Source organism: Catharus ustulatus, chromosome 1, assembly GCF_009819885.2.
Source record: "Catharus ustulatus isolate bCatUst1 chromosome 1, bCatUst1.pri.v2, whole genome shotgun sequence".
Classification (NCBI taxonomy): domain Eukaryota; kingdom Metazoa; phylum Chordata; class Aves; order Passeriformes; family Turdidae; genus Catharus; species Catharus ustulatus.
This window is the reverse complement of record NC_046221.1, coordinates 1,031,273-1,059,242: the sequence shown is the minus strand read 5'-3', so window position 1 is coordinate 1,059,242 and position 27,970 is coordinate 1,031,273. Positions and strand designations below refer to the sequence as shown.

The 27,970-nt window shown below is 57.0% G+C and overlaps 6 protein-coding genes across 6 annotated transcripts; 4 read left to right on the top strand and 2 right to left on the bottom strand.

Moving 5' to 3' along the window:
* The first annotated feature begins 1,153 nt into the window (after positions 1–1,153).
* On the top strand, positions 1,154–2,751 carry LOC117000989 (cathelicidin-2-like). The gene is made up of 4 exons (XM_033069122.1): positions 1,154–1,637; positions 1,896–2,003; positions 2,098–2,217; positions 2,659–2,751. Exons 1-4 carry the CDS (start codon positions 1,464–1,466, stop codon positions 2,749–2,751), a joined length of 495 nt encoding a protein of 164 aa, XP_032925013.1. The 5' UTR covers positions 1,154–1,463.
* Positions 2,752–10,045: 7,294 nt separating this feature from the next.
* On the bottom strand, positions 10,046–11,308 carry LOC117008037 (cathelicidin-2-like). Its single transcript, XM_033081556.1, has 4 exons — positions 11,135–11,308; positions 10,769–10,876; positions 10,588–10,671; positions 10,046–10,141 (listed from the first exon to the last, which is right to left on the bottom strand). Exons 1-4 carry the CDS (start codon positions 11,306–11,308, stop codon positions 10,046–10,048), a joined length of 462 nt encoding a protein of 153 aa, XP_032937447.1.
* A 2,572-nt stretch (positions 11,309–13,880) lies between these two features.
* Positions 13,881–15,481, top strand: LOC117000953 (cathelicidin-2-like). Its single transcript, XM_033069072.1, has 4 exons — positions 13,881–14,373; positions 14,632–14,739; positions 14,826–14,933; positions 15,389–15,481. Exons 1-4 carry the CDS (start codon positions 14,200–14,202, stop codon positions 15,479–15,481), a joined length of 483 nt encoding a protein of 160 aa, XP_032924963.1. The 5' UTR covers positions 13,881–14,199.
* Positions 15,482–18,361: 2,880 nt separating this feature from the next.
* On the top strand, positions 18,362–20,142 carry LOC117000924 (cathelicidin-2-like). Its single transcript, XM_033069011.1, has 4 exons — positions 18,362–18,845; positions 19,105–19,212; positions 19,307–19,486; positions 19,945–20,142. The coding sequence occupies exons 1-4, from the start codon at positions 18,672–18,674 to the stop codon at positions 20,140–20,142; spliced, it is 660 nt and encodes a 219-aa protein (XP_032924902.1). The 5' UTR covers positions 18,362–18,671.
* A 2,788-nt stretch (positions 20,143–22,930) lies between these two features.
* Positions 22,931–24,277, top strand: LOC117000885 (cathelicidin-2-like). Its single transcript, XM_033068944.1, has 4 exons — positions 22,931–23,104; positions 23,363–23,470; positions 23,568–23,675; positions 24,173–24,277. The coding sequence occupies exons 1-4, from the start codon at positions 22,931–22,933 to the stop codon at positions 24,275–24,277; spliced, it is 495 nt and encodes a 164-aa protein (XP_032924835.1).
* Positions 24,278–25,820: 1,543 nt separating this feature from the next.
* Positions 25,821–27,200, bottom strand: LOC117001221 (cathelicidin-B1-like). The gene is made up of 4 exons (XM_033069354.1): positions 26,630–27,200; positions 26,277–26,381; positions 26,098–26,181; positions 25,821–25,994 (listed from the first exon to the last, which is right to left on the bottom strand). The coding sequence occupies exons 1-4, from the start codon at positions 27,083–27,085 to the stop codon at positions 25,866–25,868; spliced, it is 774 nt and encodes a 257-aa protein (XP_032925245.1). The 5' UTR covers positions 27,086–27,200; the 3' UTR covers positions 25,821–25,865.
* Positions 27,201–27,970: the final 770 nt, after the last annotated feature.

The following is a 27,970-nucleotide window of genomic DNA, read 5'->3' as shown; positions in this document are numbered from 1 at the left end:
CCTGGCTCAGGCCTTTCATCCCCACCAGGCTCTGGAGCACCCATGGCCATGTCTGTCACCAGTGTCACCCCCTGGTCACACATTCCCTGCCCTGGACACCCCAATGCCAGGGGGGACCCCAAACCCTGTGGCCTCTCCCCTGCTGGCTGAAGGTGCTGACAGACACACCCATCCCCAATGACCCGGGGACCAAACTGTCCCCCACTTCTTAAAAAATTCCCTTTAAATGCTACAATTCCTTCCAAATTCTTCCCTGCTACTTCCTACATTCCCTCCAAATTCTTCAATTCCTTCCAAATTTCCTCCAAATTCCTCCCACCTCTGTCATAATTGATAACAGAATTCGGTTAATCATGAAAGTACTGAGGTTTGTGTAAATACTAAGGTCTGAAGTGACACTTAAGAGAGAGGAAAAATGGAATTAAATCATTTTGTTTTAAATACCCCTGTTATGAATATTATGTTTCTATAGGATTACCATCTACTGCCGGTTTGTAACATCAGACTTTACAATAGTCTGATAGATTTTGCAAAATCAAACTTCCTGCCTTGGAGGTATCAATGTTCTATCAATTTATTTTGCTTTATCAATGACTGCCTGTCTTCAAAGACCCGAACTTGCCGATTTCTGCCGGTTTTATCGACCAAGACCAGATGGTATCTATGGGAATGACTCCCAGAGACGTTACACGGATGTTTATTTCGGCCACCACTGCCCACCTGGCAAGATTATGACAGCGAGAAAACAAAAATTATTGATTACTGCAAGAGACCTCAGTATAGGAAGGAGCTGAGATCGAGATTGGTCAGAGCGTGGAGTGGGCAGTGACCCCTCCTGCCTCCCCAGCGCTGCTTTGCTCTGCCTGTATAAAATAAAACAATTGAAATTTTGCTAAAAATTGAGACTTTTGTTTCTCCTTTATAACATCTCCTTCCAAACTCCTCAGTTATTCCCATTTTCCCTGTGCATCCCACCTGTGATTTAACAGCAAGAGAAAGAGTTTCAGAAGAGATGTCATGCACTGCTATTTCATTTTTAGGTGCCTGTAGCAGCACTAAAGAGATTTGGGGCTCGGCAGTGTGCGTGTGAGGGGCTGGCGCTTTGGGGGTCCCGGGGGCACCCTCGGCCTTGGCCAACAGCCATGGGGCAAGGCTGGGCTTGTGCAGCCCTGGGGCACCAAGCTGGCACGGGCAGCGTGTCACCAGCAGGGACCCCGAGGGCTCCTGGCCCCCCAAATGCCCCCGAGCCCAGCCAAGGGCTCCGCAAGGGTGGGGACCCCGAGGGCTTCAGATGCCACGTCCCATCCCCGGGGACACAGCGGGACCCCCCCGCACCGCGTGTCCCCACAAAACCGCGCCTCTGCGCCTTGGGGCTGGGCGTTTGCCAAGGGTGGGGCCCCGGGGCGGGTCCCCAAGCTCCCGTCGGGGATAAAAGGAGCCCGGGGGTGGCCTTGGCGACAGCGATGGCGAGCTCGTGGATGCTGCTGCTGGCGGTGCTGGGGGGAGCCTGCGCCCTCCCCGCCCCGGAGCCCTTCGCCTACACCCAGGCGCTGGCCCAGGCTGTGAATTCCTACAACCAGCGCCCAGAGGTGAAGAATGCCTTCAGGCTGCTCAGCGCCGAGCCCCAGCCCGAGCCGGTGAGTGTCCCCGACCTGGCATCCCCCCACGGGTGACAACCCCCGGGGTCCCCCACTCGGGACCCCCTATCTGTGATCCCCCATTGGTGTCGCACCCTTCACACCCAACCCGATCCCCCCTTGTGAGCGCTCAGCGCTGACCCTGAGTCCACGGCAGTGATCGCCACCCCATGCTGGTGACACTACCACTCCTGACCCCCCAAACTGCGGACCCCTCTCCTGTCACCTCCCGCTGCTGTCACCCACCCGTGTCCCCAGGGCGTGGAGCTGAGCTCGCTGCAGGCATTCAGCTTCAGCATGATGGAGACGGAGTGTGCCGCCAGCGCCCGCAGCGACCCCGAGGACTGCGCCTTCAAGGAGAACGGGGTGAGCACCAGGAGGAGGAGGAGAGGGAGAAATTGGGGCACGGGGCCCCCGTGTCATGCCCAGGGTGACACCGCGTGGCCCCGTGTTCTTCCAGATCATCCGAGAGTGCGTGGCGTCGGTGAAGATGCTGAAGGAGTTCCCCGAGATCGACCTGAAATGCTCCGACGCCTCCTCTGACGCCTCTTCCGACATTTCCTCCGACGAGACCTCAGACGTGAGTGAAGGGAGCCGGGGCACCCCTGGGTGTGGAGGGAGGGGAGGGTCCGTCCCCCTGCCCCACGACCCCTCAAAGTGACACCCCAATGTCTCCAGAGGAGGGTGGGGGGTCCTGGGGAGCTCTCAGGTGCTGGGTGGGCTGTGCCAGCTCTGGGGTCCTGCAGGGTTTAGGTGCAGAGTCCCAGGAGCGGGTCCTGGGTTTTGGGTGTGGAGTGCAGGGCCCCAGGTGGGGAGTTCTGGGTGAGGTTTGGGTGTGGGAACATGGGTGAGGTGCCGGGTGTTGGATTGTGGATATGGGGTCCCAAGTGTCCCTGGTGTGGGGACACGAGTGGTGGCTCTGGTTTGGGATCCTGGGGATGGGGTCCCAAGGGGGTCCCAGATGTGGTCCCAAGGGGTTCCCACACCCCCGCCGCCCCTGACTCCCACATCTCTCCGACAGCCGGGTCTGGTCGAGCGTGGCGGCTTCGGGCGCTCCGAGAGCAAGATCAACTTCAAATTCAGGATCTGCTTGATCTGCGCGAAATGGGGCTGAGCAATAAAGGGGCCACCAGGAGTGGCTGTGTGAACATCACACTCCTCGAGTCTCTGTCATTTGGGGAAACTGAGGCACGGGTGGGACACAGGGCTGCTCCCCCACATCATCCTCAAGGGCTTGGTGCCAAGGGGACGTGGAGTCGGACTGGGGACAGGGCTTGGGATCCAGGACCCCAAATAAGGATCATCCCCACAGTGTCACTGTCCCCACAGTGTCATTGTCCCGATGGTGGCATTATTCTCCCTGCATCTTGTTCTACCCAAACCAGTGGTGATGCCAAAGGGAAATGGGAGGTGGACACAGGGGACACTGTGAGCCCTCCAGGGAGCTGCAAGGGAGGGGCTGGGGGGGGTTTCAGTTTCCGAGGGGACTCCCATGATGGACCCAGTCTGGGACAGGGACATTGTGGGGGCAGAGCTGGGGGACTCAGGGACCTCTGTGCCCCAAACGTGGTTGGAGCAGGGTGATGGCTGCAGCCCCCTGTGGGTGTCCCTCCTGTCCCCCAATATTCCTGTGGATCTGTACCCCACAAACACCTCTGTGTGGAGCCCCAAGGTGTCCTGAGGACAGGGAAGGACAATCCCAGGGGTCCAAGTGGCTGCAGGAGGGTGGGGCCTGTGCTGTGTCCATTGTGGGGGACCTGATCCTGCTTCCCCTGGACCTTCTGTCACCATCCCCATCCCCATCCTCGTGTCCCCTTTGTGACAGTGTGTCTGGGGATACAATACAGGATGTGATAAAAGGTATCTGTTCTATCACCACCTTTTTAGGGTGGGATCAGTGATCCTTATCTCTGTGGGAGATATTCTGCTAATGACCCATCCATTGAAACCAGGCAGGGCATTGTTCTTTATCTTTTCACAGCCCATCCTTCCTCCAGCCAGTCATTTTCTGCTCATGGCCATTGAGTCCCACTGTGGGACTGATAAAATTACTGCATCCCATTGGGAGTTGCTCCAGCCAGGGAGAAAAGCCCAACATTTCTTACCAAGATAAAACAGAGGTTTTGGGACACTAAGGGAGCCCTTTCTCCACTGGACTCCAGAGGGAAACCGGATTTCTCCACATCACCACTGGAGCTGCGGAGGGAAACTGCACCTTGTACAGGAGCACTGCTCCAACTGAGCCACATCTGTCACTGCAGGAGGATGCAGCCACCATGGAATGGGACTGCTGCCAACACCCTGCCTGACGGGTGTCAGGTTGTACTCTGACTGTGTCAGGGTTTGGGGTTTGATCTTTGTAGCACTGTATTTCTATTTTAATTTCCCTAGTAAAGAACAGTTATTCCTAATTCCCATATCTTTGACTGAGAGCCGCTTGATTTCAAAATGATTATAGTACAGTAATTTCGTGCTTACAAGCCGCACTGACTGTAAGCCGCGTCTCCAGGTGTTGGTAAACATTTCGTTCTTTGTCCACACACAAGCCGCACCCAATTATAAGCCGCCCTGTTGTTCGCAGCAAGGACCCGCGAGTCCCCCGCCTCCCCCCGAGCCGCCGTGCCAGCAGGAAAGAGCCCCCTGCCTCCCCGGGCTGCGCTGCCTGAAGGAGGGAGCTCACCCGCCTCCCCCCCGCTGTGCTCCCAGCATGGAGCCCGGCTGCACTCACGCGCAACAGAATAACCAATTTGTAACAATCACGCTGTCCCGGGTTTTACTGGCAGATGCTCGATTCAGCACCTCGGTTTGCGCTTCTGGGGTTGGAAATGTATGAAAATTATTCACATATTAGCTGCTGGTGAGTGTAAGCCGCATTTCTGGGGTGGGAGCAAAATTTTAGTCAAAATGGTGCGGTTTGTAATCGTTAAATTACTGTAATTTGGAGGGAGGGGCTTACATTCTCCATTTCAAAGAGAGACTCCTGCCTTTCTTAGCAGACACCTCTCCTCCAAACTAAGACTGATTTTGGTGCCCAACGTGGGGCTCGAGGGCATCGAGAGATAAAAGGAATAACAATTCTTGAGTCACCTAATTTTTATTGTGCTGATAAAGAAACCTCATTAGGTGGCAATACATTGTCTACTTTACCCTGGTTTGGGTGGCACACGGTTGTGGCTCTATTTCTCCCATTTGCAGGTCCTTATCTAAACATGGGTGTCATAATTAGATTACTTAATTAAGGCCAGTTTGCTTTATGGGTTAACAAGGTGAGGAATTCATAGATTTGTAACTTCCTTTGGAAGGTGGACACATGGATCCAGGGCAATCACACACTCACTGCATGTTTTTGGAGTTAGGTTAATAATGGTACCTACTGTGAGGAAATGACACCAGGGGAAATTTTCTCCCAACCCTTCACCCAGATTTTTGGGTCTACCCCACCACTTTTTGAAGGATTCAAATCTCCTCCAAATGCTAATGATATCATACAGCAGCTGGTGTTATTGATAGGTTTTTCTTATTTAACATTTAGAGATAAGGGGGAATTGAGCTGAATAACAACCCTGATAACTACCCCAGGAAATAGTGATGGAACTGCAGACATTGTCCCTGCCCCAGAAACTAGGGATGTTGCCCTGGAGCCAGACCCAGCCACACAGCCCACCTCAGAAAGGAACCACCAGGAGTGGATGGGGGTTCTAGTGAAGGAGATGAGCCAGATGATGAAGGAGTACCTTTCCCCAGATGGTGAGAGATCCTCCCCCTGGCCTTAAAAATGAGAATCCAATGATGCTGCAGTGGAACCTACAAAGGTTACATCTGTCCAGGTTCCAACGAAACCACAGGGACACTCACAGCCAGCAGCAGTCGCCCCTGTGGAAACTAGGAAGTCTAAGACGAAAACAAAGCACCTGGACAATATAGATAATAAAGGAGGGCCCTCACAACCAGCAGGGGAACCAGAGGTTGAGATCGTCACTGAGTCCCTGTCGTCTGCCCCAGGGGTGGAAACACAACCCCACCATCTGCTATGGACTGATCCAGGCTGCACTGGAAAAGGGTGAAGCTCCAGAACACCTGCAATACGTCGATGACATCATTGTGTGGGAGAACATGGCAGTGGAGGTATTTGAGAAAGGAGAGAAAATCATCCAGATTCTGCTGGGAGCCAGCTTTGCCATTAAAAAAGCAAAGTCAAAGGACCAGCCCGAGAGATCCAGTTCCTGGGAGTAAAGTGGCAAGATGGACAGTGCCAGATCCCCACTGAGGTCATCAATAAGATCACTGTGATGGATTCACTAACCAACAAAGAGGAAACACAAACTTTCCTAGGTGCCATAGGCTTTTGGAGAATGCACATCGCTGACTACAGCCAGATTGTGAGCCCTCTCTACCTGGTCACCCGTAAGAAGAGCGATTTCCATTGGGGTGCTGAGCATCAGAAAGCCTTTGCCCAGATCAAGCAGGAGATCACTCATGCAGTAGCCTGTGCCTTTTCTTTTTTTGGTCCCTGGTGGTATTTACCAGGGCCAGAGAGTGCTAACATTTAGCTGTCTCTCAGAAAGCTCACATTTAGCCAGCAGAGAAAGACCGGAGTTCTTACTTGACGAGTTCCACAAGAGTCTTTATTTCATACAAAGGTGGTCAAGCAGAGATTCTCTCGGAACAAAGGGCAGACAGCCATATTTATCGGTTCTGGGAGGATTCAAACTACAACCAATACAAGTTAATATGAAGAACAGCATCCAATCTAAGTGAGAATTTCTAAAGGTGAACTGACCAATTACAATAATTTCAATACCATAAGGCGCACCAGACTATAAGGCACACCCCCTAGAAGTCGGCAAATTTTGCAACTTTGTAGATCATATAAGGCGCACCGGACTATAAGGTGCACTTTTTTTTGGCAGCGAGGAGCCGCGCAACACGCAACAAAGTAACAAATTACTGGCAGGTGCTCAATTTGCAAACATTTTTCAAAGATTGCTGTAGTTTGAAATGCAGTCCCAGGCACCCTCCCCATGCAGCAGGCCCCGGCACTCCCACCCGCCCCCGGCGCCGTCTGGCACGGCTCACGGCTCCCACCGCGCGGCTGCACTGCTTCCTGGCTTCCACATGGTCTGCGGCCGCGCCGCTTCTTCCCGCTTCCCCAGGGTTGCACCGCTTGTCGCCGCTTTTCTGCGGCAGCGGTCGGGACGCCTCTCGCCGCCTCTTGCTGCTTTTCCGCGGCGTTGCTGTTGGTGGCGGCCACACCACCTCTCGCCACTTTCCGCAGCCGATGGGGCTGCGCCACGGCCGCCGCCACTTTGCCACGGTCACCTAGGCCGCACCACTGCTGCTCCGATGCCGCTGCCGGGTGGGCTCTGCTTGGGGCGGTTGTGGGTTTGCACTTTTCTTCCCCCCATACCTGGGCTGGGGCTGCCTGGCTTTTCGATTCCCCTGCACCCAGGTCGGGGCCAGCACCGCATGGCTTCTCATTCCCCCCTTCTCTATCCCCCATACCTGGAGTAGCGCCACCTAGCTTCTTGTTCCGCCCACGCCCAGGCTGGGGTTGCCGGCAGCTCCCTCCTTCCCCTCACGGCTCCTGCCGGTTGTGGCCGCCCGCACCCGTCCCCCCGCCTAACGACTCGGCGTTCTTGCAGCACTGCCCACCCATTGTGGTTCAAACTTCCAGTTTGGCAAATTTCGCATATTTGTCCATCATATAAGGTGCACCGGACTATAAGGCGTGCTTCCAGGTTCAGGGGAAAATTTAGTCAAAAGGGTGCGCCTTATAGTCGTGAAATTACTGTACACAGACTACTTTCGAACCAATTATCTTCCAAAGTGTTAGGAGAGTGACCAAATTCTTAAGGAATTTTGCTCAACCTTGGTATCTAGGATACCTTATCGATTATAGCAAGTTCGAGGGGCCAGTGGAAGATGGCTTTGGAGGAATTGCATCATCCACAGTAGCTCTTGGCCCAGCCAGGACAGGACCAGAGGTGAAGAATGTGCTTTATTCTACAGCCAGGAACCATGGCTTGTCCTGGAGCCCCTGGCAGAAGGTGCCTGGGGAGACTAGAGGCCGACCTCTGGGATTCTGGAGCCGAAGCTACAGAGGGTCTGAAACCAATTACACTCACACAGACAAGGAGATCTTGGCTGCCTATGAAGGAGTCCAAGCTGCTGCAGCAGTGGTCGGCACGGAAGCACACCTCCTCCCGCACCTCGACTACCAGGGAAGGGGTGGATGTTCAAAGGAAAGGTTCCCTCTACCCCCCACACCATCCTGGGCCTTGATAAACATGTCCTTTGGTGGCATGGTAACCCTGAGAAAATTGAGTCAGACAATGGGACGCATTTCAAAAACGGCCCTATCAACACCTGGGTCAGAGAACACGGCATCGAATGGATATATCACATCCCTTACCATGCACCAGCTGCCAGGAAAGATGAACAGTGCAACAAGTTACTCAAGATCACACTGAAAGCACTTGGAGGGGAAAATCTCAATAATTGAGGAAAAAGCTTAGCAAAGGCCAGCTGGATGTGCAACATGCAAGGGTCCATAAATTGAGCTGGTCCTGGTCCTGCCCAGTCTGAACCCTTGCACACAGTGGACGGAGACAAAGTCCCAGTTGGACACATATAAAGTATTTTAGGAAAAACTGTATGGATTAGTCCCACCGTGGGCAAGGGCAAACTAATCCGTGAGTGTGTCTTTACTCAGGGACCTGGTTACACTTGGTGAGTAATGCAGAAAGATGGAGAAACCCATTGTGAACCACAAGGAAACCGAATCATAGGTGAGAACAGTGTGTAAGGTGTGATTATGCAGATGGTAATAGAATAAGGGGTGAATACTGTCTTGGGTATCAGTACAGGATGTGATAAAAGGTTTCTATTACATCAGCATCTATTGAGGGTGGGGCAGTGATCCTGATCTCCACGGCAGATATTCTGCTAATGGTCCATCCATTCAAACCAGGCAGGGCATTGTTCTTTATCTTTTCACAGCCCATCCTTCCTCCAGCCAGTCATTTTCTGCTCATGGCCATTGAGTCCCACTGTGGGACTGATAAAATTACTGCATCCCATTGGGAGTTGCTCCAGCCAGGGGGAAGAGCCCAACATTTATTACCAAGATAAAAACAGAGGTTTTGGGACACTAAGGGAGCCCCTTTCTCCACTGGACTCCACAGGAAAACCGGATTTCTCCACATCCCCACTGGAGCTCCGGAGGGAAACTGCACCTTGTACAGGAGCACTGCTCCAGCTGAGCCACATCTGTCACTGCAGGAGGATGCAGCCACCATGGAATGGGACTGCTGCCAACACCCTGCCTGACGGGTGTCAGGCTGTACTCTGACTGTGTCAGGGTTTGGGGTTTGTTCTTTGTAGTGCTGTATTTCTATTTTAATTTCTCTAGTAAAGAACTGTTATTGCTAATTCCCATATCTTTTTCTGAGAGCCGCTCGATTTCAAAATCATAATAATTTGGAGGGAGGGGGTTTATATTCTCCATTTCAAAAAGAGGCTCCAACCATTCTTAGCAGACACCGGTCCTCCAAACTAGGACACTGGGGCAGATCTGGGGTCCCCCCACCTCTTGAAGGTCATGGAGAGGCAAAGGGACCCCTGCAGCTGCTGCCAGCTCAGGGCCCCCCCAGCAGTCCCTCCCCAAATCCAGTTGCTTCTCGGCCCTGCCCTGCCGTTCGCTGCCAGTGTCACAAGGGGGACACGAGGATGGGGATGGTGACAGAAGGTCCTGGGGAAGCAGAATCAGCTCCCCCTAAATGGGCACAGCACCGGCACCACACTCCTGCAGGAACTTGGACCCCTGGGATTGTCCTTCCCTGTCCTCAGGGCACCTTGGGGCTCTACACAGAGGTGTTTGTGGGGTACAGATGCACAGGAATATTGGGGGGACAGGAGGGACACCCGCAGGGGGCTGCAGCCATCACCCTGCTCCAGTCACGTTTCAGGCACAGAGGTCCCTGTGTCCCCCAGCTCTGACCCCACAATGTCCCTGTCCCAAACTGGGTCCATCATTGGGGTCCCCTCGGAACCTGAAATCCCCACAGCCTCTCCCTTGCAGCTCCCTGGAGGGCTCACAGTGTCCCCTGTGTGCCCCCCATTTCCCTTTGCCATCACCGCTGGTTTGGGGGAACGAGATGCAGTGAGAATAATGCCACCATGGGGACAATGACACGGTGGGGACAGTGACACTGTGGGGATGGTCCTTTTTTGGGGTCCAGTCTCCACATCCCTGTCCCCAGTCTGACTCCATGTCCCCTTGGCACCAAGCCCTTGAGGATGATGTGGGGGAGCAGCCCCGTGTCCCACCCGTGCCTCAGTTTCCCCAAATGACAGAGACTCAAGGAGTGAGGTGTTCACACAGCCACTCCTGGTGGCCCCTTTATTGCTCAGTTTCCCCATTTCGCGCAGATCAAGCACACACTCCCTCTGACATTTATCTTGGGCGCCAATCGTCCGAAGCCACCACGCTCGACCAGACCCAGCTGCCGGAGAGATGTCGGGGTCAGAGAGTTCAAGGGTGCAGGTCCCAACCTTGGGACCACACCTGGGACCCACCCAGGGACCCCATCCCCAGGATCCCAAACCAGAGCCACCACTCGTGTCCCCACACCAGGGACACTTGGGACCCCATATCCACAATCCAACACCCGGCACCTCACCCGTGTTCCCACACCCAAACCTCACCCAGAACTCCCCACCTGGGGCCCTGCACTCCACACCCAAAACCCAGGACCCTGCTCCTGGGACTCTGCACCTAAACCCTGCAGGACCCCAGAGCTGGCACAGCCCACCCAGCACCTGAGAGCTCCCCAGGACCCCCCACCCTCCTCTGGGGACATCGGGGTGTCACTTTGAGGGGTCGTGGGGCAGGGCGACGGACCCTCCCCTCCCTCCCCACCCACGGGTGACCTCGGCTCCCTTCACTCACGTCGGAGGAGGATTCCGAACAGCTCACGTCGACCTCGGGGGATTCCTGCTGCATCTTCACAGTCCCCAAGCACTCCAGGATGACCTGGGGGGACACGGGGCCACGCGGTGTCACCCTGGGCATGGCACCGGGGTCCCGTGCCCCAATTCCTCCCCCTCCTCCTCCTCCTCCTGGTGCTCACCCCGTTCTCCTTGAAGGCGCAGTCCTCGGGGTCGCTGCGGGCGCTGGCGGCACACTCCGTCTCCATCATGCTGAAGTTGAATGCCTGCAGCGAGCTCAGCTCCACGCCCTGGGGACACGGGTGGGTGACAGCAGCGGGAGGTGACAGGAGAGGGGTCCGCAGTTTGGGGGGTCAGGAGTGGCAGTGTCACCAGCAGGGGGTGGCGATCACTGCCGTGGGCTCAGGGTCAGCGCTGAGCGCTCACAAGGGGGGATCGGGATGGGTGTGAAGGGTGCGACACCAATGGGGGATCACAGATAGGGGGTCCCGAGTGGGGGACCCCGGGGGTTGTCACCCGTGGGGGGATGCCAGGTCGGGGACACTCACCGGCTCGGGCTGGGGCTCGGCGCTGAGCAGCCTGAAGGCATTCTTCACCTCTGGGCGCTGGTTGTAGGAATTCACAGCCTGGGCCAGCGCCTGGGTGTAGGCGAAGGGCTCCGGGGCGGGGAGGGCGCAGGCTCCCCCCAGCACCGCCAGCAGCAGCATCCACGAGCTCGCCATCGCCATCGCTGTCGCCAAGGCCACCCCCGGGCTCCTTTTATCCCCGACGGGAGCTTGGGGACCCGCCCCGGGGCCCCACCCTTGGCAAACGCCCAGCCCCAAGGCGCAGAGGCGCGGTTTTGTGGGGACACGCGGTGCGGGGGGGTCCCGCTGTGTCCCCGGGGATGGGACGTGGCATCTGAAGCCCTCGGGGTCCCCACCCTTGCGGAGCCCTTGGCTGGGCTCGGGGGCATTTGGGGGGCCAGGAGCCCTCGGGGTCCCTGCTGGTGACACGCTGCCCGTGCCAGCTTGGTGCCCCAGGGCTGCACAAGCCCAGCCTTGCCCCATGGCTGTTGGCCAAGACCGAGGGTGCCCCCGGGACCCCCAAAGCGCCAGCCCCACACACGCACACGGCCGAGCCCCAAATCTCTTTAGTGCTGCTACAGGCACCTAAAAATGAAATAGCAGTGCATGACATCTCTTCTGAAACTCTTTCTCTTGCTGTTAAATCACAGGTGGGATGCACTGGGAAAATGGGAATAATTGAGGAGTTTGGATGGAGATGTTATAAAGGAGAAACAAAAGTCTCTATTTTTAGCAAAATTTTGATTGTTTTATTTTACACAGGCAGAGCAAAGTAGCGCTGGGGAGGCAGGAGGGGTCACTGCCCACTCCACGCTCCGACCAATCTTGATTTCAGTTGCTCCCTATACTGAGGTCTCTTGTAGTAATCAATGATTTCTGTTTTCTCGCTGTCATTATCTCGCCAGGTGGGCAGTGGTGGCCGAAATAAACATCCGTGTAACGTCTCTGGGAGTCATTCCCATAGATACCATCTGGTCTTGGGAGATAAAACGGACAGAAATCGGCAAGTTCGGGTCTTTGAAGATAGGCAGTCATTGATGAAGCAAAAAAAATTGATAAAACATTGATAAAACCAAGGCAGAAAGTTTGATTTTGCAACATCTATCGGAGTATTGTAAAGTCCGATGTTACAAACTGGAAGTAGACAGAAATTCTTTAGAAATGTAATATTCATAACAGGGGGATTTAAAAGCAAATTATTTAATCCCATTTTTCCTCTCTCTTAAGCGTCACCTCTGATCTGAGTATCTACACAAACCTCAATACTTTTATGATGAACACAAATCTTTTATCATCTATGATAGAGGTGGGAGGAACTTGGAGGAAATTCTGCAGGAATTGAAGAATTTGGAGGGAATGTGGGAAGTAGCAGGGAAGAATTTTGAAGGAATTGTAGCATTTAAAGGGAATTTGTAAGAAGTGGGGGACAGTTTGGTCCCCGGGTCATTGGGGATGGGTGTGTCTGTCAGCACCTTCAGCCAGCAGGGGAGAGGCCACAGGGTTTGGGGTCCCCCCTGGCATTGGGGTGTCCAGGGCAGGGAATGTGTGACCAGGGGGTGACACTGGTGACAGACATGGCCATGGGTGCTCCAGAGCCTGGTGGGGATGAAAGGCCTGAGCCAGGCAAGGGTCAGGTTCTTCTCCCATGGAACAGCGACAGGAGAGGGAATGGCCTCAAGCTGTGCCCGGGGAGGCTGAGGTTGGATAGGGGGAAAATTCCTTCCTGGAAAGGGCTGTTATCCCCAGGGCCTGACTGCTCTCTCTGCTTCCCTCCTGGTCTTGCCCAATTCCTGCCAAACTGTCCCCCACTTCTTACAAATTCCCTTTAAATGCTACAATTCCTTCCAAGTTCTTCCCTGCTACTTCCCACATTCCCTCCAAATTTCCTCCAAATTCCTCCCACCTCTGCCATAATTGTTAAAAGATTTGTGTTCATCATAAAAGCATTGAGGTTTGTGTAAATACTCACGTCTGAAGTGACACTTCTGAGAGAAGAAAAATTGGATTAAATAATTCTCATTGAAATCCCCTTGTTATGAATATAATTTTTCTAAAGAATTTCTATCTACTACCTGTTTGTAAAATCAGACTTTACAATAGTCTCATAGATTTTGCAAAATCAAACTTCCTGCCTTGGTTTTATCAATGTTTTATCAATTTTTTTTGTTTTATCAATGACTGCCTGTTTTCAAAGACCCGAACTTGCCGATTTCTGTCAGTTTTATCTCCCAAGACCAGATGGTATCTATGGGAATGACTCCCAGAGACGTTACACGGATGTTTATTTCGGCCACCACTGCCCACCTGGCAAGATTATGACAGCAAGAAAACAGAAATCATTGATTACTACAAGAGACCACACTATAGGAATGAGCTGAGATCGAGATTGGATGGAGCGTGGAGTGGGCAGTGACCCCTCCTGCCTCCCCAGCGCTGCTTTGCTCTGTCTGTATAAAATAAAACAATCGAAATTTTGCTAAAAATGGAGACTATTGTTTCCTCTTTATGACACCTCCTTCCAAACTCCTCAGTTATTCTCATTTCCCCTGCGCATTCCCCCTGTGATTTAACAGCAAGAGAAAGAGTTTCAGAAGAGATGTCATGCACTGCTATTTCATTTTTAGGTGCCTGTAGCAGCACTAAAGAGATTTGGGGCTCGGCCGTGTGCGTGTGAGGGGCTGGCGCTTTGGGGGTCCCGGGGGCACCCTCGGCCTTGGCCAACAGCCATGGGGCAAGGCTGGGCTTGTGCAGCCCTGGGGCACCAAGCTGGCACGGGCAGCGTGTCACCAGCAGGGACCCCGAGGGCTCCTGGCCCCCCAAATGCCCCCGAGCCCAGCCAAGGGCTCCGCAAGGGTGGGGACCCCGAGGGCTTCAGATGCCACGTCCCATCCCCGGGGACACAGCGGGACCCCCCCGCACCGCGTGTCCCCACAAAACCGCGCCTCTGCGCCTTGGGGCTGGGCGTTTGCCAAGGGTGGGGCCCCGGGGCGGGTCCCCAAGCTCCCGTCGGGGATAAAAGGAGCCCGGGGGTGGCCTTGGCGACAGCGATGGCGAGCTCGTGGATGCTGCTGCTGGCGGTGCTGGGGGGAGCCTGCGCCCTCCCCGCCCCGGAGCCCTTCGCCTACACCCAGGCGCTGGCCCAGGCTGTGAATTCCTACAACCAGCGCCCAGAGGTGAAGAATGCCTTCAGGCTGCTCAGCGCCGAGCCCCAGCCCGAGCCGGTGAGTGTCCCCGACCTGGCATCCCCCCACCGGTGACAACCCCCGGGGTCCCCCACTCGGGACCCCCTATCTGTGATCCCCCATTGGTGTCGCACCCTTCACACCCATCCCGATCCCCCCTTGTGAGCGCTCAGCGCTGACCCTGAGCCCACGGCAGTGATCGCCACCCCCTGCTGGTGACACTGCCACTCCTGACCCCCCAAACTGCGGACCCCTCTCCTGTCACCTCCCGCTGCTGTCACCCACCCGTGTCCCCAGGGCGTGGAGCTGAGCTCGCTGCAGGCATTCAACTTCAGCATGATGGAGACGGAGTGTGCCGCCAGCGCCCGCATCGACCCCGAGGACTGCGCCTTCAAGGAGAACGGGGTGAGCTCCAGGAGGAGGAGGAGGGGCAGAAATTGGGGCACGGGGCCCCGGTGCCATCCCTAGGTTTACGCCGCGTGTTCCTCCAGATCATCCGAGAGTGCGTGGCGTCAGTGAAGATGCTGAAGGAGTTCCCCGAGATCGACCTGAAATGCTCCGACGCCTCCTCCGACATTTCCTCCGACGAGCCCTCAGACGTGAGTGAAGGGAGCCGAGGTCACCCGTGGGTGGGGAGGGAGGGGAGGGTCCGTCCCCCTGCCCCACGACCCCTCAAAGTGACACCCCGATGGCTCCAGAGGAGGGTGGGGGGTCCTGGGGAACTCTCAGGTGCTGGGTGGGCTGTGCCAGCTCTGGGGTCCTGCAGGGTTTAGGTGCAGAGTCCCAGGAGCGGGTCCTGGGTTTTGGGTGTGGAGTGCAGGGCCCCAGGTGGGGAGTTCTGGGTGAGGTTTGGGTGTGGGAACATGGGTGAGGTGCCGGGTGTTGGATTGTGGATATGGGGTCCCAAGTGTCCCTGGTGTGGGGACACGAGTGGTGGCTCCGGTGTGCGATCCTGGGAGGAATCCTGGGGATGGGGTCCCTGGGGGGGTCCCAGGTGTGGCCCCAAGGGGTTCCCACACCCCCTCACCCCCTGACACCCACATCTCTCCGGCAGCCGGGTCTGGTCGAGCGTGGCGGCTTCGGGCGCTCTGAGCGCAAGATCAACTTCAAATTCAGGATCTGCTTGATCTGCTTGAAATGGGGCTGAGCAATAAAGGGGCCACCAGGAGTGGCTGTGTGAACATCACACTCCTCGAGTCTCTGTCATTTGGGGAAACTGAGGCACGGGTGGGACACAGGGCTGCTCCCCCACATCATCCTCAAGGGCTTGGTGCCAAGGGGACATGGAGTCGGACTGGGGACAGGGATGGGGTGCCAGGACCCCAAAAAAGGATCATCCCCACCGTGTCATTGTCCCCATGGTGGCATTATTCTCACTGCATCTTGTTCCCCTAAACCAGCAGTGATGGCAAAGGGAAATGGGGGGGACACAGGGGATACTGTGAGTCCTCCAGGGAGCTGCAAGGGAGGGACTGGGGGGGTTTCAGGTTCCGAGGGGACCCTCATGATGGACCCAGTTTGGGACAGGGACATTGTGGGGGCAGAGCTGGGGGACTCAGGGACCTCTGTGCCCCACAAAGTGGCTGGAGCAGGGTGATGGCTGCAGCCCCCTGCGGGTGTCCCTCCCTTCCCCCCAATATTCCTGTGGATCTGCACCCCACAAACACCTCTGTGTAGAGCCCCAAGGTGTCCTGAGGACAGGAAAGGACAATCCCAGGGGTCCAAGTGGCTGCAGGAGTGTGGTGCTGGTGCTGTGCCCATTTAGGGGGAGCTGATTCTGCTTCCCCTGGACCTTCTGTCACCATCCCCATCCTTGTGTCCCCCCTGTGACACTGGCTGCGAACAGCAGGACAGGGCCGGGAAACAGCTGGATTTGGGGAGGGACTGTTGGGCGGTCCCTGAGCTGGCAGCACCTGCAGGGGTCCCTTTGCCTCCCCATGGCCTTCAAGAGGTGGAGGGACCCCAGATCTGCCCCAGTGTCCTAGTTTGGAGGAGAGGTGTCTGCTAAGAAAGGCAGGAGCCTCTATTTCAAATGAAGAATGTAAACCTCCTCCCTCCAAATTATTATGATTTTGAAATCAAGCAGCTCTCAGGCAAAGATATGGGCATTAGGAATAACAGTTCTTTACTAGGGAAATTAAAATAGAAATACAGCACTACAAAGAACAAACCCCAAACCCTGACACAGTCAGAGTACAACCTGACACCCGTCAGGCAGGGTGTTGGCAGCAGTCCCATCCCATGGTGGCTGCATCCTCCTGCAGTGACAGATGTGGCTCAGCTGGAGCAGTGCTCCTGTACAAGGTGCAGTTTCCCTCCGCAGCTCCAGTGGTGATGTGGAGAAATCCGGTTTTCCTCTGGAGTCCAGTGGAGAAAGGGGTTTCCTTAGTGTCCCAAAACCTCTGTTTTTATCTTGGTAAGAAATGTTGGGCTCTTCCCCCTGGCTGGAGCAACTCCCAATGGGATGCAGTAATTTTATCAGTCCCACTGTGGGACTCAATGGCCATGAGCAGAAAATGACTGGCTGGAGGAAGGATGGGTTGTGAAAAGATAAAGAACACTGTCCCAGTTGGTTTCAATGCATGGCCCATTAGTAGAACATCTTCCACGGAGATCAGGATCACTGCCCCACCCTCAACACATGGTGATACAATAGATACCTTTTATCACATCCTGTATTGTAACCCAAGACATTTTCCACCCCTTATTCTATTACCATCTGCATAATCACACCTTACACACCATTCTCACCTAAGATTTGGTTTCCCTGCAGTACACAATGGGTTTCTCCATCTTTCTGCCTTACCCACCAAGTGTAACCAGGTCCTTGAGTGAAGTCTATCCCACGGATGGGTTTGTCCTTGCCCTTGGTGGGACGAATCCAAACAGTCTTTCCTAAAATGCCTTTCATGAGCACTACAGGGACTTTATCTCCGTCCACTGTGGGCAAGGGTTCAAACTGGGAAGGGCCAGCTCGATTGATGGACCCTTGGGTGTTGACCATCCAGTGGCTTTTGCTGAGTTCGTTTCCCAATTCTTGAAGGTTCCCCCACCAAGTGCTTTCAGTGTGGTCTTGAGTAGCCCGTTGCACTGTTCAACTTTCCCTGCAGCTGGTGCATGGTAAGGGATGTGATATATCCATTCAATGCCATGTTCGATTCCTTCCAAATTTCCTCCGAATTCCTCCCACCGCTGCCATAATTGTTAAAAGATTTGTGTTCATCATAAAATTATTGAGGTTTGTGTAAATACTCTGGTCTGAAGTGACACTTCAGAGAGAGGAAAAATGGGATTAAATTATTCTCTTTTAAATCCCCCTGTTATGAACATGATGTTTCTAAAGAATTTCTATCTACTACCTGTTTGTAACATCAAACTTTACAATAGTCCCATAGATTTTGCAAAATCAAACTTCCTGCCTTGGTTTTATCAATGTTTTATCAATGTTTTTTTTTGCTTTATCAATGACTGCCTATCTTCAAAGACCCGAACTTGCCGATTTCTGTCCGTTTTATCTCCCAAGACCAGATGGTGTCTATGGGAATGACTCCCAGAGACGTTACACGGATGTTTATTTCGGCCACCACTGCCCACCTGGCAAGATTATGACAGTGAGAAAACAAAAATTATTGATTACTGCAAGAGACCACACTATAGGAAGGAGCTGAGATCGAGATTGGATGGAGTGTGGAGTGGGCAGTGACCCCTCCTGCATCCCCAGCGCTGCTTTGCTCTGCCTCTGTAAAATAAAACAATCAAAATGTTGCTAAAAATTGAGACTTTTGTTTCTCCTTTATAACATCTCCATCCAAACTCCTCAATTATTCCCATTTTCCCAGTGCATCCCACCTGTGATTTAACAGCAAGAGAAAGAGTTTCAGAAGAGATGTCATGCACTGCTATTTCATTTTTAGGTGCCTGTAGCAGCACTAAAGAGATTTGGGGCTCGGCAGTGTGCGTGTGAGGGGCTGGCGCTTTGGGGGTCCCGGGGGCACCCTCGGCCTTGGCCAACAGCCATGGGGCAAGGCTGGGCTTGTGCAGCCCTGGGGCACCAAGCTGGCACGGGCAGCGTGTCACCAGCAGGGACCCCGAGGGCTCCTGGCCCCCCAAATGCCCCCGAGCCCAGCCAAGGGCTCCGCAAGGGTGGGGACCCCGAGGGCTTCAGATGCCACGTCCCATCCCCGGGGACACAGCGGGACCCCCCCGCACCGCGTGTCCCCACAAAACCGCGCCTCTGCGCCTTGGGGCTGGGCGTTTGCCAAGGGTGGGGCCCCGGGGCGGGTCCCCAAGCTCCCGTCGGGGATAAAAGGAGCCCGGGGGTGGCCTTGGCGACAGCGATGGCGAGCTCGTGGATGCTGCTGCTGGCGGTGTTGGGGGGAGCCTGCGCCCTCCCCGCCCCGGAGCCCTTCGCCTACACCCAGGCGCTGGCCCAGGCTGTGAATTCCTACAACCAGCGCCCAGAGGTGAAGAATGCCTTCAGGCTGCTCAGCGCCGAGCCCGAGCCCAACCCGGTGAGTGTCCCCGACCTGGCATCCCCCCACGGGTGACAACCCCCGGGGTCCCCCACTCGGGACCCCCTATCTGTGATCCCCCATTGGTGTCGCACCCTTCACACCCATCCCGATCCCCCCTTGTGAGCGCTCAGCGCTGACCCTGAGCCCACGGCAGTGATCGCCACCCCCCTGCTGGTGACACTGCCACTCCTGACCCCCCAAACTGCGGACCCCTCTCCTGTCACCTCCCGCTGCTGTCACCCACCCGTGTCCCCAGGGCGTGGAGCTGAGCTCGCTGCAGTCATTCAGCTTCAGCATGATGGAGACGGAGTGTGCCGCCAGCGCCCGCATCGACCCCAAGAACTGCGACTTCAAGGAGAACGGGGTGAGCACCAGGAGGAGGAGGAGAGGGAGGAATTGGGGCACAGGACCCCGGTGCCATCCCTAGGGTGACACCGCGTGGCCCCATGTCCCCCCAGGTCATCCTGGAGTGCTTGGCGATGGTGAAGATGCAGCAGGAGTCCCCCGATATCGACCTGAAATGCTCCGACGCCTCCTCCGACATCTCCTCTGACGCCTCCTCTGACATCTCCTCCGATGCCTCCTCCGATGCCTCCTCCGACGCCTCCTCCGACATCTCCTCCGACGCCTCCACCGACGTGAGTGAAGGGAGCCGGGGCACCCATGGGTGGGGAGGGAGGGGAGGGTCCGTCCCCCTGCCTCCCGACCCCTAAAAGTGTCACCCCAATGTCTCCAGAGGAGGGTGGGGGATCCTGGGGAGCTCTCAGGTGCTGGGTGGGCTGTGCCAGCTCTGGGGTCCTGCAGGGTTTAGGTGCAGAGTCCCAGGAGCGGGGTCCTGGGTTTTGGGTGTGGAGTGCAGGGCCCCAGGTGGGGAGTTCTGGGTGAGGTTTGGGTGTGGGAACATGGGTGAGGTGCCGGGTGTTGGATTGTGGATATGGGGTCCCAAGTGTCCCTGGTGTGGGGACACGAGTGGTGGCTCTGGTTTGGGATCCTCGGTGGGATCCTGGGGATGGGGTCCCTGGATGGGTCCCAGGTGTGGTCCCAAGGGGGGGTTCCCACACACCCTCACCCCCTGACCCCCCCATCTCTCCGGCAGCCGGGTCTGGTCGAGAGTGGCCACATCGGGCGCTTTGGAAGCGTCATGAGCAAGGCCTCGCCCAAGTTCGGTTCCTTCCTGCCCCAGGGACCACGCCTCCCCCCCAGACGCCCAGGCTTCCCGCCCCAGCGCCCACGCTTCCCGCCCCAGCGCCCACGCTTCCCACCCCAGCGCCCACCCTACCCGATCAGGATCTAAGGTCAGCTGCACGTCTCTGTGAAACTGCGCTGAGCAATAAAGGGGCCACCAGGAGTGGCTGTGTGAACACCACACTCCTCGAGTCTCTGTCATTTGGGGAAACTGATGCACGGGTGGGACACGGGGCTGCTCCCCCACATCATCCTCAAGGCCTTGGTGCCAAGGGGACGTGGAGTCGGACTGGGGACAGGGATGGGGTGCCAGGACCCCAAAAAAGGATCATCCCCACCGTGTCATTGTCCCCATGGTGGCATTATTCTCACTGCATCTTGTTCCCCCCAAACCAGCGGTGATGGCTAAGGGAGATGGGGGGGACACAGGGGACACTGTGAGCCCCCCAGGGAACTGCAAGGGAGGGGCTGGGGGGATTTCAGGTTCCGAGGGGACTCCCATGATGGACCCTGTTTGGGACAGGGACATTGTGGGGGCAGAGCTGGGTGTCTCAGGTGTGGGAATACAACTAGAGATCAGAACTGCCAGAACTGCTCAGCTTGTCACTGCCCATGTGGATCTGTCAGCCATGGTAGGCCGCAAGCCTTGGCAGGAGTGAGTAGGCCCAAGCCTTGGCAGGAGTGAGTAGGCCAAAGCCTTGGTAGAAGTAAGCAGGATTTTGGAGGAGGAATGCAAAAAATAAGAAGGTGCATGGGACAAAGTGCTTAGACTGCAGTTTCTATGGGGATTTGCAGGAAATATTGGATCTACCTGGCTAGTTTAAAGGAGGTCTGGATTGAGCAATGTTATCTAGCTACAAGTAAGCAATATAGCTCAATTCCACGAATAGCATTGGTGTGCTATTTTTAGTAACAATAGAAAAAGTATATAAACTTTGCTTTGTGGATCAATAAACGGCTTCATGGCTCCTTGCAAATCATGAAGACCCTGTCCCTTCTTTTCCACCGCCATCAAATGGTGCCCCATGTGAGGACCCCTGTGCCGCAAACGTGGCTGGAGCAGGGTGATGGCTGCAGCCCCCTGCGGGTGTCCCTCCTGTCCCCCCAATATTCCTGTGGATCTGTACCCCACAAACACCTCTGTGTAGAGCCCCAAGGTGTCCTGAGGACAGGGAAGGACAATCCCAGGGGTCCAAGTGGCTGCAGGACTGCGGTGCCTGTGCTGTGCGCATTTTGGGGGAGCTGATTCTGCTTCCCCAGGGCCTTCTGTCACCATCCCCATCCTCGTGTCCCCCTTGTGACACTGGCAGCAAACGGCAGGGCAGGGCCGGGAAGCAGCTGGATTTGGGGAGGGACTGCTGGGTGGTCCCTGAGCTGGCAGCACCTGCAGGGGTCCCTTTGCCTCTCCATGGCCTTCAAGAGGTGGGGGACTCCAGATCTGCCCCAGTGAGCGCCACCAACTTGTCACACCCCCCCATTCATGATCCCCAGGGTGTTCCCAGCTCTCACAGATCCTTGCTGTGCCCAGGGGAATTCTGGGGGGTCCGGGACCGCTCAGGGGTCCTCCTTGGGGTGCAATGACACTCAGGGTGACACCAGGAGTCATGCAGGGATTTTTAATTGCAGTGAAACACCCGGGTAGAGGGCACAGGCAGGACACACAGGCTGGGGACACAGCAATGTCACCCCTCAGGGTTTGGGTGCCTTGAGATTAAGCCTATCCCGGATCCAAATCCGGCCGCACTGGAAGAAATCCCGGAAAACCTGTTTGATCTTGCCAAAGAAATCTTTGACCTTGGATTTCCAGACCCGGCCAAACTGGGAAGACAAATAACAGGGTCAGACCTTGGGGAGGTGGGAGGGGACCTGGGGAACCCCTGGCAGTCCAGGGGACACGGAGCCATTCCAGCCCCTTCTTACCGTGGCCGGAGCCTTCTCACAGGAGAGCTCCACCGTGGGCTGCTGCCCCTCCAGGAAAACAGAGCCCTGGCACAAGGTCACCGCCTGTGGGGCACACAGGGGACACAGGAGAGCACAACCCCCTCGTGCCTCAGTTTCCCCACCAGATAATCCCCAGCTCCCACAGGACAAAGCCTCACCCCGAGCCAGCGGCTCCTGCAGCTGCCATTGGTCATTCCTGGTGTCCGGCATGTGGTTTCCTCCAGGGTGAAGCTCAGCTCCTTCCGGCTCTGCAGGTCTGAGGGCTGGGAAAAGGGACAGGATCCATCAGGGATCCACCACCCCCAGTGCCCAGCCCCAAAACTGGCCAGTGCCAGCCCCAGGAGTGGCCACATCCAGCCCGGAACGGGTCAGGCTCAGCCCTGATTTGTGCTCAACCCCTCAGGGGTCAAAACCTGAAAACGGGACAGATACACCCCAAGGAGGGCTGGAGTGGCACTGGGTACTTCCCAATCCTGAAGTTTCCCCGGCAAAGGGAGAGATGTAATGTACTTCCATCTCATTTTTAGGTGCCTGTAGATGCACTAAAGAGATGTGGGGCTCGGCCGTGTGCGTGTGTGGGGCTGGTGCTTTGGGGGTCCCGGGGGCACCCTCGGCCTTGGCCAACAGCCATGGGGCAAGGCTGGGCTTGTGCAGCCCTGGGGCACCAAGCTGGCACGGGCAGCGTGTCACCAGCAGGGACCCCGAGGGCTCCTGGCCCCCCGAATGCCCCCGAGCCCAGCCAAGGGCTCTGCAAGGGTGGGGACCCCGAGGGCTTCAGATGCCACGTCCCATCCCCGGGGACACAGCGGGACCCCCCCGCACCGCGTGTCCCCACAAAACCGCGCCTCTGCGCCTTGGGGCTGGGCGTTTGCCAAGGGTGGGGCCCCGGGGCGGGTCCCCAAGCTCCCGTCGGGGATAAAAGGAGCCCGGGGGTGGCCTTGGCGACAGCGATGGCGATGGCGAGCTCGTGGATGCTGCTGCTGGCGGTGCTGGGGGGAGCCTGCGCCCTCCCCGCCCCGGAGCCCTTCGCCTACACCCAGGCGCTGGCCCAGGCTGTGGATTCCTACAACCAGCGCCCAGAGGTGAAGAATGCCTTCAGGCTGCTCAGCGCCGAGCCCCAGCCCGAGCCGGTGAGTGTCCCCGACCTGGCATCCCCCCACGGGTGACAACCCCCGGGGTCCCCCACTCGGGACCCCCTATCTGTGATCCCCCATTGGTGTCGCACCCTTCACACCCAACCCGATCCCCCCTTGTGAGCGCTCAGCGCTGACCCTGAGCCCACGGCAGTGATCGCCACCCCCTGCTGGTGACACTGCCACTCCTGACCCCCCAAACTGCGGACCCCTCTCCTGTCACCTCCCGCTGCTGTCACCCACCCGTGTCCCCAGGGCGTGGAGCTGAGCTCGCTGCAGGCATTCAACTTCAGCATGATGGAGACGGAGTGTGCCGCCAGCGCCCGCAGCGACCCCGAGGACTGCGCCTTCAAGGAGAACGGGGTGAGCACCAGGAGTAGGAGGAGGAGGGGGAGAAATTGGGGCACGGGACCCCGGTGCCATCCCCAGGGTGACACCGCGTGGCCCTGTGTCCCCCCAGGTCATCCTGGAGTGCTTGGGGAAGGTGAAGATGCAGCAGGACATCCCCGAGATCGACCTGAACTGTTTCGATGACCCCTCCGACATCTCCTCCGAAGTCTCCTCCGACGTGAGTGAAGGGAGCCGGGGCACCCGTGGGTGTGGAGGGAGGGGAGGGTCCGTCCCCCTGCCCCACGACCCCTCAAAGTGACACCCCGATGGCTCCAGAGGAGGGTGGGGGGTGTCGTGGGGAGTTCTCAGGTGCTGGGTGGGCTGTGCCAGCTCTGGAGTCCTGGAGGGTTTAGGTGCAGAGTCCCAGGAGCGGGTCCTGGGTTTTAGGTGAGGAGTGCAAGGCCCCAGGTGGGGAGTTCTGGGTGAGATTTGGGTGTGGTAACATGGGTGAGGGTCCCAGGTGTCCAAAGTGTCCCTGGTGTGGGGACACGAGTGGTGGCTCTGGTTTGGGATCCTGGGTGTGGAATAGCCCTGGTTTGGGATCCTGGGTGAGATCCTGGGGATGGGGTCCCTGGGTGGGATCCTGGGGATGGGGTCCCTGGGGGGGGTCCCAGACGTGGTCCCATGGGCGGGTCCCACACCCCCGCAGCCCCTGACCCCCCATCTCTCTGGCAGCCGGGTCTGGTCGATCATGGCCACTTCGGGCGCTTCAAGCGCGAAGCACGGCACTCCAAGCGCAGGCTCCATATCCACGGGAAGGTCTGCTTGAAATGGGGCTGAGCAATAAAGGGGCCACCAGGAGTGGCTGTGTGAGCACCACACTCCTCGAGTCTCTGTCATTTGGGGAAACTGAGGCACAGGTGTGACACGGGGCTGCTCCCCCACATCATCCTCAAGGGCTTGGTGCCAAGGGGACATGGAGTCGGACGGGGGACAGGGATGGGGAGCCTGGACCCCAAATAAGGATCATCCCCACGGTGTCACTGTCCCCACAGTGTCATTGTCCCCATGGTGGCATTATTGTCACTGCATCTTGTTCCCCCAAACCAGCAGGGATGGCAAAGGGAAATGGGGGGGACACAGGGGACACTGTGAGCCCTCCAGGGAGCTGCAAGGGAGGGGCTGCGGGGATTTCAGGTTCCGAGGGGACCCCCATGATGGACCCAGTTTGGGACAGGGACATTGTGGGGGCAGAGCTGGGGGACTCAGGTGTGGGAATACAACTGGAGATCAGAACTGCCAGAACTGCTCAGCTTGTCACTGCCCATGTGGATCTGTCAGCCATGGTAGGCCGCAAGCCTTGGCAGGAGTGAGTAGGCCCAAGCCTTGGCAGGAGTGAGTAGGCCCAAGCCTTGGCAGGAGTGAGTAGGCCCAAGCCTTGGCAGAAGTAAGCAGGATTTTGGAGGAGGAATGCAAAAATAAGAAGGTACTTGGTAGAGAGTGCTTAGCCTGCAGTTTCTATGGGGATTTGCAGGAAATATTGGATCTACCTGGCTACCATAAACGAGACCTACATTGAGCAATGTTATCTAGTTACAAGTAAGTAATATACCTCAGTTCCACGAATACCATTGGTGTGCTATTTTTAGTAACAATAGAAAAAGTATATAAACTTTGCTTTGTGGATCAATAAACGGCTTCATGGCTCCTTGCAAATCATGAAGACCCCGTCCCTTCTTTTTCACCGCCATCAAATGGTGCCTCGTGTGAGGACCCCTGTGCCGCAAACGTGGCTGGAGCAGGGTGATGGCTGCAGCCCCCTGCGGGTGTCCCTCCCTTCCCCCCAATATTCCTGTGCATCTGTACCCCACAAACACCTCTGTGTGGAGCCCCAAGGTGTCCTAAGGACAGGGAAGGACAATCCCAGGGGTCCAAGTCCCTGCAGGACTGCGGTGCCGGTGCTGTGCCCATTTAGGGGGAGCTGATTCTGCTTCCCAAGGGCCGTCTGTCACCATCCCCATCCTCGTGTCCCCCTTGTGACACTGGCAGCAAACGGCAGGGCAGGGCCGGGAAGCAACTGGATTTGGGGAGGGACTGCTGGGGGGTCCCTGAGTTGGCAGCACCTGCAGGGGTCCCTTTGCCTCTCCATGGCCTTCAAGAGGTGGGGGAACACCAGATCTGCCCCAGTGAGCGCCCCCCAATCGTGACACCCCCCATTCATGATCCCCAGGGTGTTCCCAGCTCTCACAGATCCTTGCTGTGCCCAGGGGAATTTTGGGGGGTCCGGGACCGCTCGAGGGTCCTCCTTGGGGTGCAATGACACTCAGGGTGACACCAGGAGTCATGCAGGGATTTTTAATTGCAGTGAAACACCCGGGTAGAGGGCACAGGCAGGACACACAGGCTGGGGACACAGCAATGTCACCCCTCAGGGTTTGGGTGCCTTGAGATTAAGCCTATCCCGGATCCAAATCCGGCCGCACTGGAAGAAACCTCGGAAACGCTGTTTGATCTTGCCAAAGAAATCTTTGACCTTGGATTTCCAGACCCGGCCAAACTGGGAAGACAAATAACAGGGTCAGACCTTGGGGAGGTGGGGAGGGGACCTGGGGAACCCCTGGCAGCCCAGGGGACACGGAGCCATTCCAGTCCCTTCTTACCGTGGCCGGAGCCTTCTCACAGGAGAGCTCCACCGTGGGCTGCTGCCCCTCCAGGAAAACAGAGCCCTGGCACAAGGTCACCGCCTGTGGGGCACACAGGGGACACAGGAGAGCACAACCCCCTCGTGCCTCAGTTTCCCCACCAGATAATCCCCAGTTCCCACAGGACAAAGCCTCACCCCGAGCCAGCGGCTCCTGCAGCTGCCATTGGTCATTCCTGGTGTCCGGCACGTCGTTTCCTCCAGGGTGAAGCTCAGCTCCTTCCGGCTCTGCAGGTCTGAGGGCTGGGAAAAGGGACAGGATCCATCAGGGATCCACCACCCCCAGTGCCCAGCCCCAAAACTGGCCAGTGCCAGCTCCAGGAGTGGTCACATCCAGCCCGGAACGGGTCAGGCTCAGCCCGGACTTGTGCTCAATCCCTCAGGGGTCAAACCCTGAAAACGCAACAGATCCACCCCAAGAAGGGCTGGAGTGGCACTGGGCATTTCCCACTCCTGCAGTTTCCCCTGGAAAAGGAAAGCTCAGTACTCACCCACCCGGGCCGGGGCAGAGTCTCCCGGAGCCGCAGGACGTAGGGACTGACAGCCCTGGCATTGAGCAGCTCCACGGCCGCTGCCACCACGTCCCCATAGCTCAGGGTCCCTGGTGAGGACAACGTGCTTCCATTCCATCCATCCCGAGTTGCGGTGGATCCATGTGGTGCCGTTGTGGTGGCTCCAGCCAGCCCCAGCAGCAGCAGTGGCAGCAGTGGCAGCGCTCGGCACAGCCCCATCCCAGCTCCTGGATCCTGGATCCTGCTTCCCACCGAGTCACCAGCACTTTTATGGCAGCTGCCGGGGGGCTGGGACAGCGGGGCATTCCAGGTGGGATGATTCTGGCCAGCAGCCCAGTCCAGCCCGCCCTGTCCCCATCCCTGGGGATGGGTGTGTCTATCAGCACCTTCAGCCAGTAGGGGAGAGGCCACAGGGTTTGGGGTCCCCCCTGGCATTGGGGTGTCCAGGGCAGGGAATGTGTGACCAGGGGGTGACACTGGTGACAGACATGGCCATGGGTGCTCCAGAGCCTGGTGGGGATGAAAGGCCTGAGCCAGGCAAGGGTCAGGTTCTTCTCCCATGGAACAGTGACAGGAGAGGGAATGGCCTCAAGCTGTGCCAGGGGAGGCTGAGGTTGGATAGGGGGAAAATTCCTTCCTGGAAAGGGCTGTCCAGCTCTGGCACAGCTGCTCAGGACTGTGGTAGAGTCCCCTTTGGTGAAGGGATTTGACACCCATGTGGATGTGGCACTTGGGGACACGGTCCCTGGTGGCCTTGGTCGTGCTGGGAATGGTTGGAGTCGATGGTCCCCGAGGATTTTTCCCCTCAGCAGTTCCTTGATTGAAGACAGATGGGTCTTTGAGCCCAGGGGTGATTTATGGCCTGTCCCCTGTAATCACAGTGGTTCCTGTTCCACCAAACAGCCGAGGTGGGAGCGGCCGCCCTCCCCCAGGGGTGCAGGAAGCTCCAGGAGGACACCCAGGATCCTGCCCTGAGGGTGACCCTCAGTTCAGCCCCCTGGAGCCACCCAGCAGCTTCGGAACTGGGAGCAGTGCAGGCTGTGGAAAACACCCTCATCGATCCCAGGGGACACAGACACCAGGGGTGGCACCTGCAAGTGCCCAGGCAGGGATGGGGTCTGTCCCTGCCCTGCAGCACAGCCCCCCCTGAGCCTGGAGCCCTCCAGGTGCAGCCAGCTCCCACCTGCCATGGAAAAGGGACCTGGCTGGGATTATCCTGCAGCAGCCCAGGCTCACCTCCAGAACCTCCAGGGATGGGGATTCCAACACATCCCCAGGGCCTGACTGCTCTCTCTGCTTCCCTCCTGGTCTTGCCCAGTT

What these genes read in the sequence shown, in the direction of transcription:
- LOC117000989 (XM_033069122.1), top strand. Translation starts at nt 1,464, where the DNA reads ATGGCGAGCTCGTGGATGCTGCTGCTGGCGGTGCTGGGGGGAGCCTGC. An exon ending in CCGAGCCCCAGCCCGAGCCG is followed by an intron (nt 1,638 to 1,895) that starts GTGAGTGTCCCC and finishes CCGTGTCCCCAG; the next exon opens with GGCGTGGAGCTGAGCTCGCT. An exon ending in CCTCCGACGAGACCTCAGAC is followed by an intron (nt 2,218 to 2,658) that starts GTGAGTGAAGGG and finishes TCTCTCCGACAG; the next exon opens with CCGGGTCTGGTCGAGCGTGG.
- LOC117008037 (XM_033081556.1), bottom strand. Translation starts at nt 11,308, where the DNA reads ATGGCGAGCTCGTGGATGCTGCTGCTGGCGGTGCTGGGGGGAGCCTGC. An exon ending in CCGAGCCCCAGCCCGAGCCG is followed by an intron (nt 10,877 to 11,134) that starts GTGAGTGTCCCC and finishes CCGTGTCCCCAG; the next exon opens with GGCGTGGAGCTGAGCTCGCT. An exon ending in GCGCCTTCAAGGAGAACGGG is followed by an intron (nt 10,672 to 10,768) that starts GTGAGCACCAGG and finishes GTGTCCCCCCAG; the next exon opens with GTCATCCTGGAGTGCTTGGG.
- LOC117000953 (XM_033069072.1), top strand. Translation starts at nt 14,200, where the DNA reads ATGGCGAGCTCGTGGATGCTGCTGCTGGCGGTGCTGGGGGGAGCCTGC. An exon ending in CCGAGCCCCAGCCCGAGCCG is followed by an intron (nt 14,374 to 14,631) that starts GTGAGTGTCCCC and finishes CCGTGTCCCCAG; the next exon opens with GGCGTGGAGCTGAGCTCGCT. An exon ending in GCGCCTTCAAGGAGAACGGG is followed by an intron (nt 14,740 to 14,825) that starts GTGAGCTCCAGG and finishes GTGTTCCTCCAG; the next exon opens with ATCATCCGAGAGTGCGTGGC.
- LOC117000924 (XM_033069011.1), top strand. Translation starts at nt 18,672, where the DNA reads ATGGCGAGCTCGTGGATGCTGCTGCTGGCGGTGTTGGGGGGAGCCTGC. An exon ending in CCGAGCCCGAGCCCAACCCG is followed by an intron (nt 18,846 to 19,104) that starts GTGAGTGTCCCC and finishes CCGTGTCCCCAG; the next exon opens with GGCGTGGAGCTGAGCTCGCT. An exon ending in CCTCCGACGCCTCCACCGAC is followed by an intron (nt 19,487 to 19,944) that starts GTGAGTGAAGGG and finishes TCTCTCCGGCAG; the next exon opens with CCGGGTCTGGTCGAGAGTGG.
- LOC117000885 (XM_033068944.1), top strand. Translation starts at nt 22,931, where the DNA reads ATGGCGAGCTCGTGGATGCTGCTGCTGGCGGTGCTGGGGGGAGCCTGC. An exon ending in CCGAGCCCCAGCCCGAGCCG is followed by an intron (nt 23,105 to 23,362) that starts GTGAGTGTCCCC and finishes CCGTGTCCCCAG; the next exon opens with GGCGTGGAGCTGAGCTCGCT. An exon ending in CCTCCGAAGTCTCCTCCGAC is followed by an intron (nt 23,676 to 24,172) that starts GTGAGTGAAGGG and finishes TCTCTCTGGCAG; the next exon opens with CCGGGTCTGGTCGATCATGG.
- LOC117001221 (XM_033069354.1), bottom strand. Translation starts at nt 27,085, where the DNA reads ATGCCAGGGGGGACCCCAAACCCTGTGGCCTCTCCCCTACTGGCTGAA. An exon ending in CTCTGCCCCGGCCCGGGTGG is followed by an intron (nt 26,382 to 26,629) that starts GTGAGTACTGAG and finishes CCCTTTTCCCAG; the next exon opens with CCCTCAGACCTGCAGAGCCG. An exon ending in GTGAGAAGGCTCCGGCCACG is followed by an intron (nt 25,995 to 26,097) that starts GTAAGAAGGGAC and finishes TTGTCTTCCCAG; the next exon opens with TTTGGCCGGGTCTGGAAATC.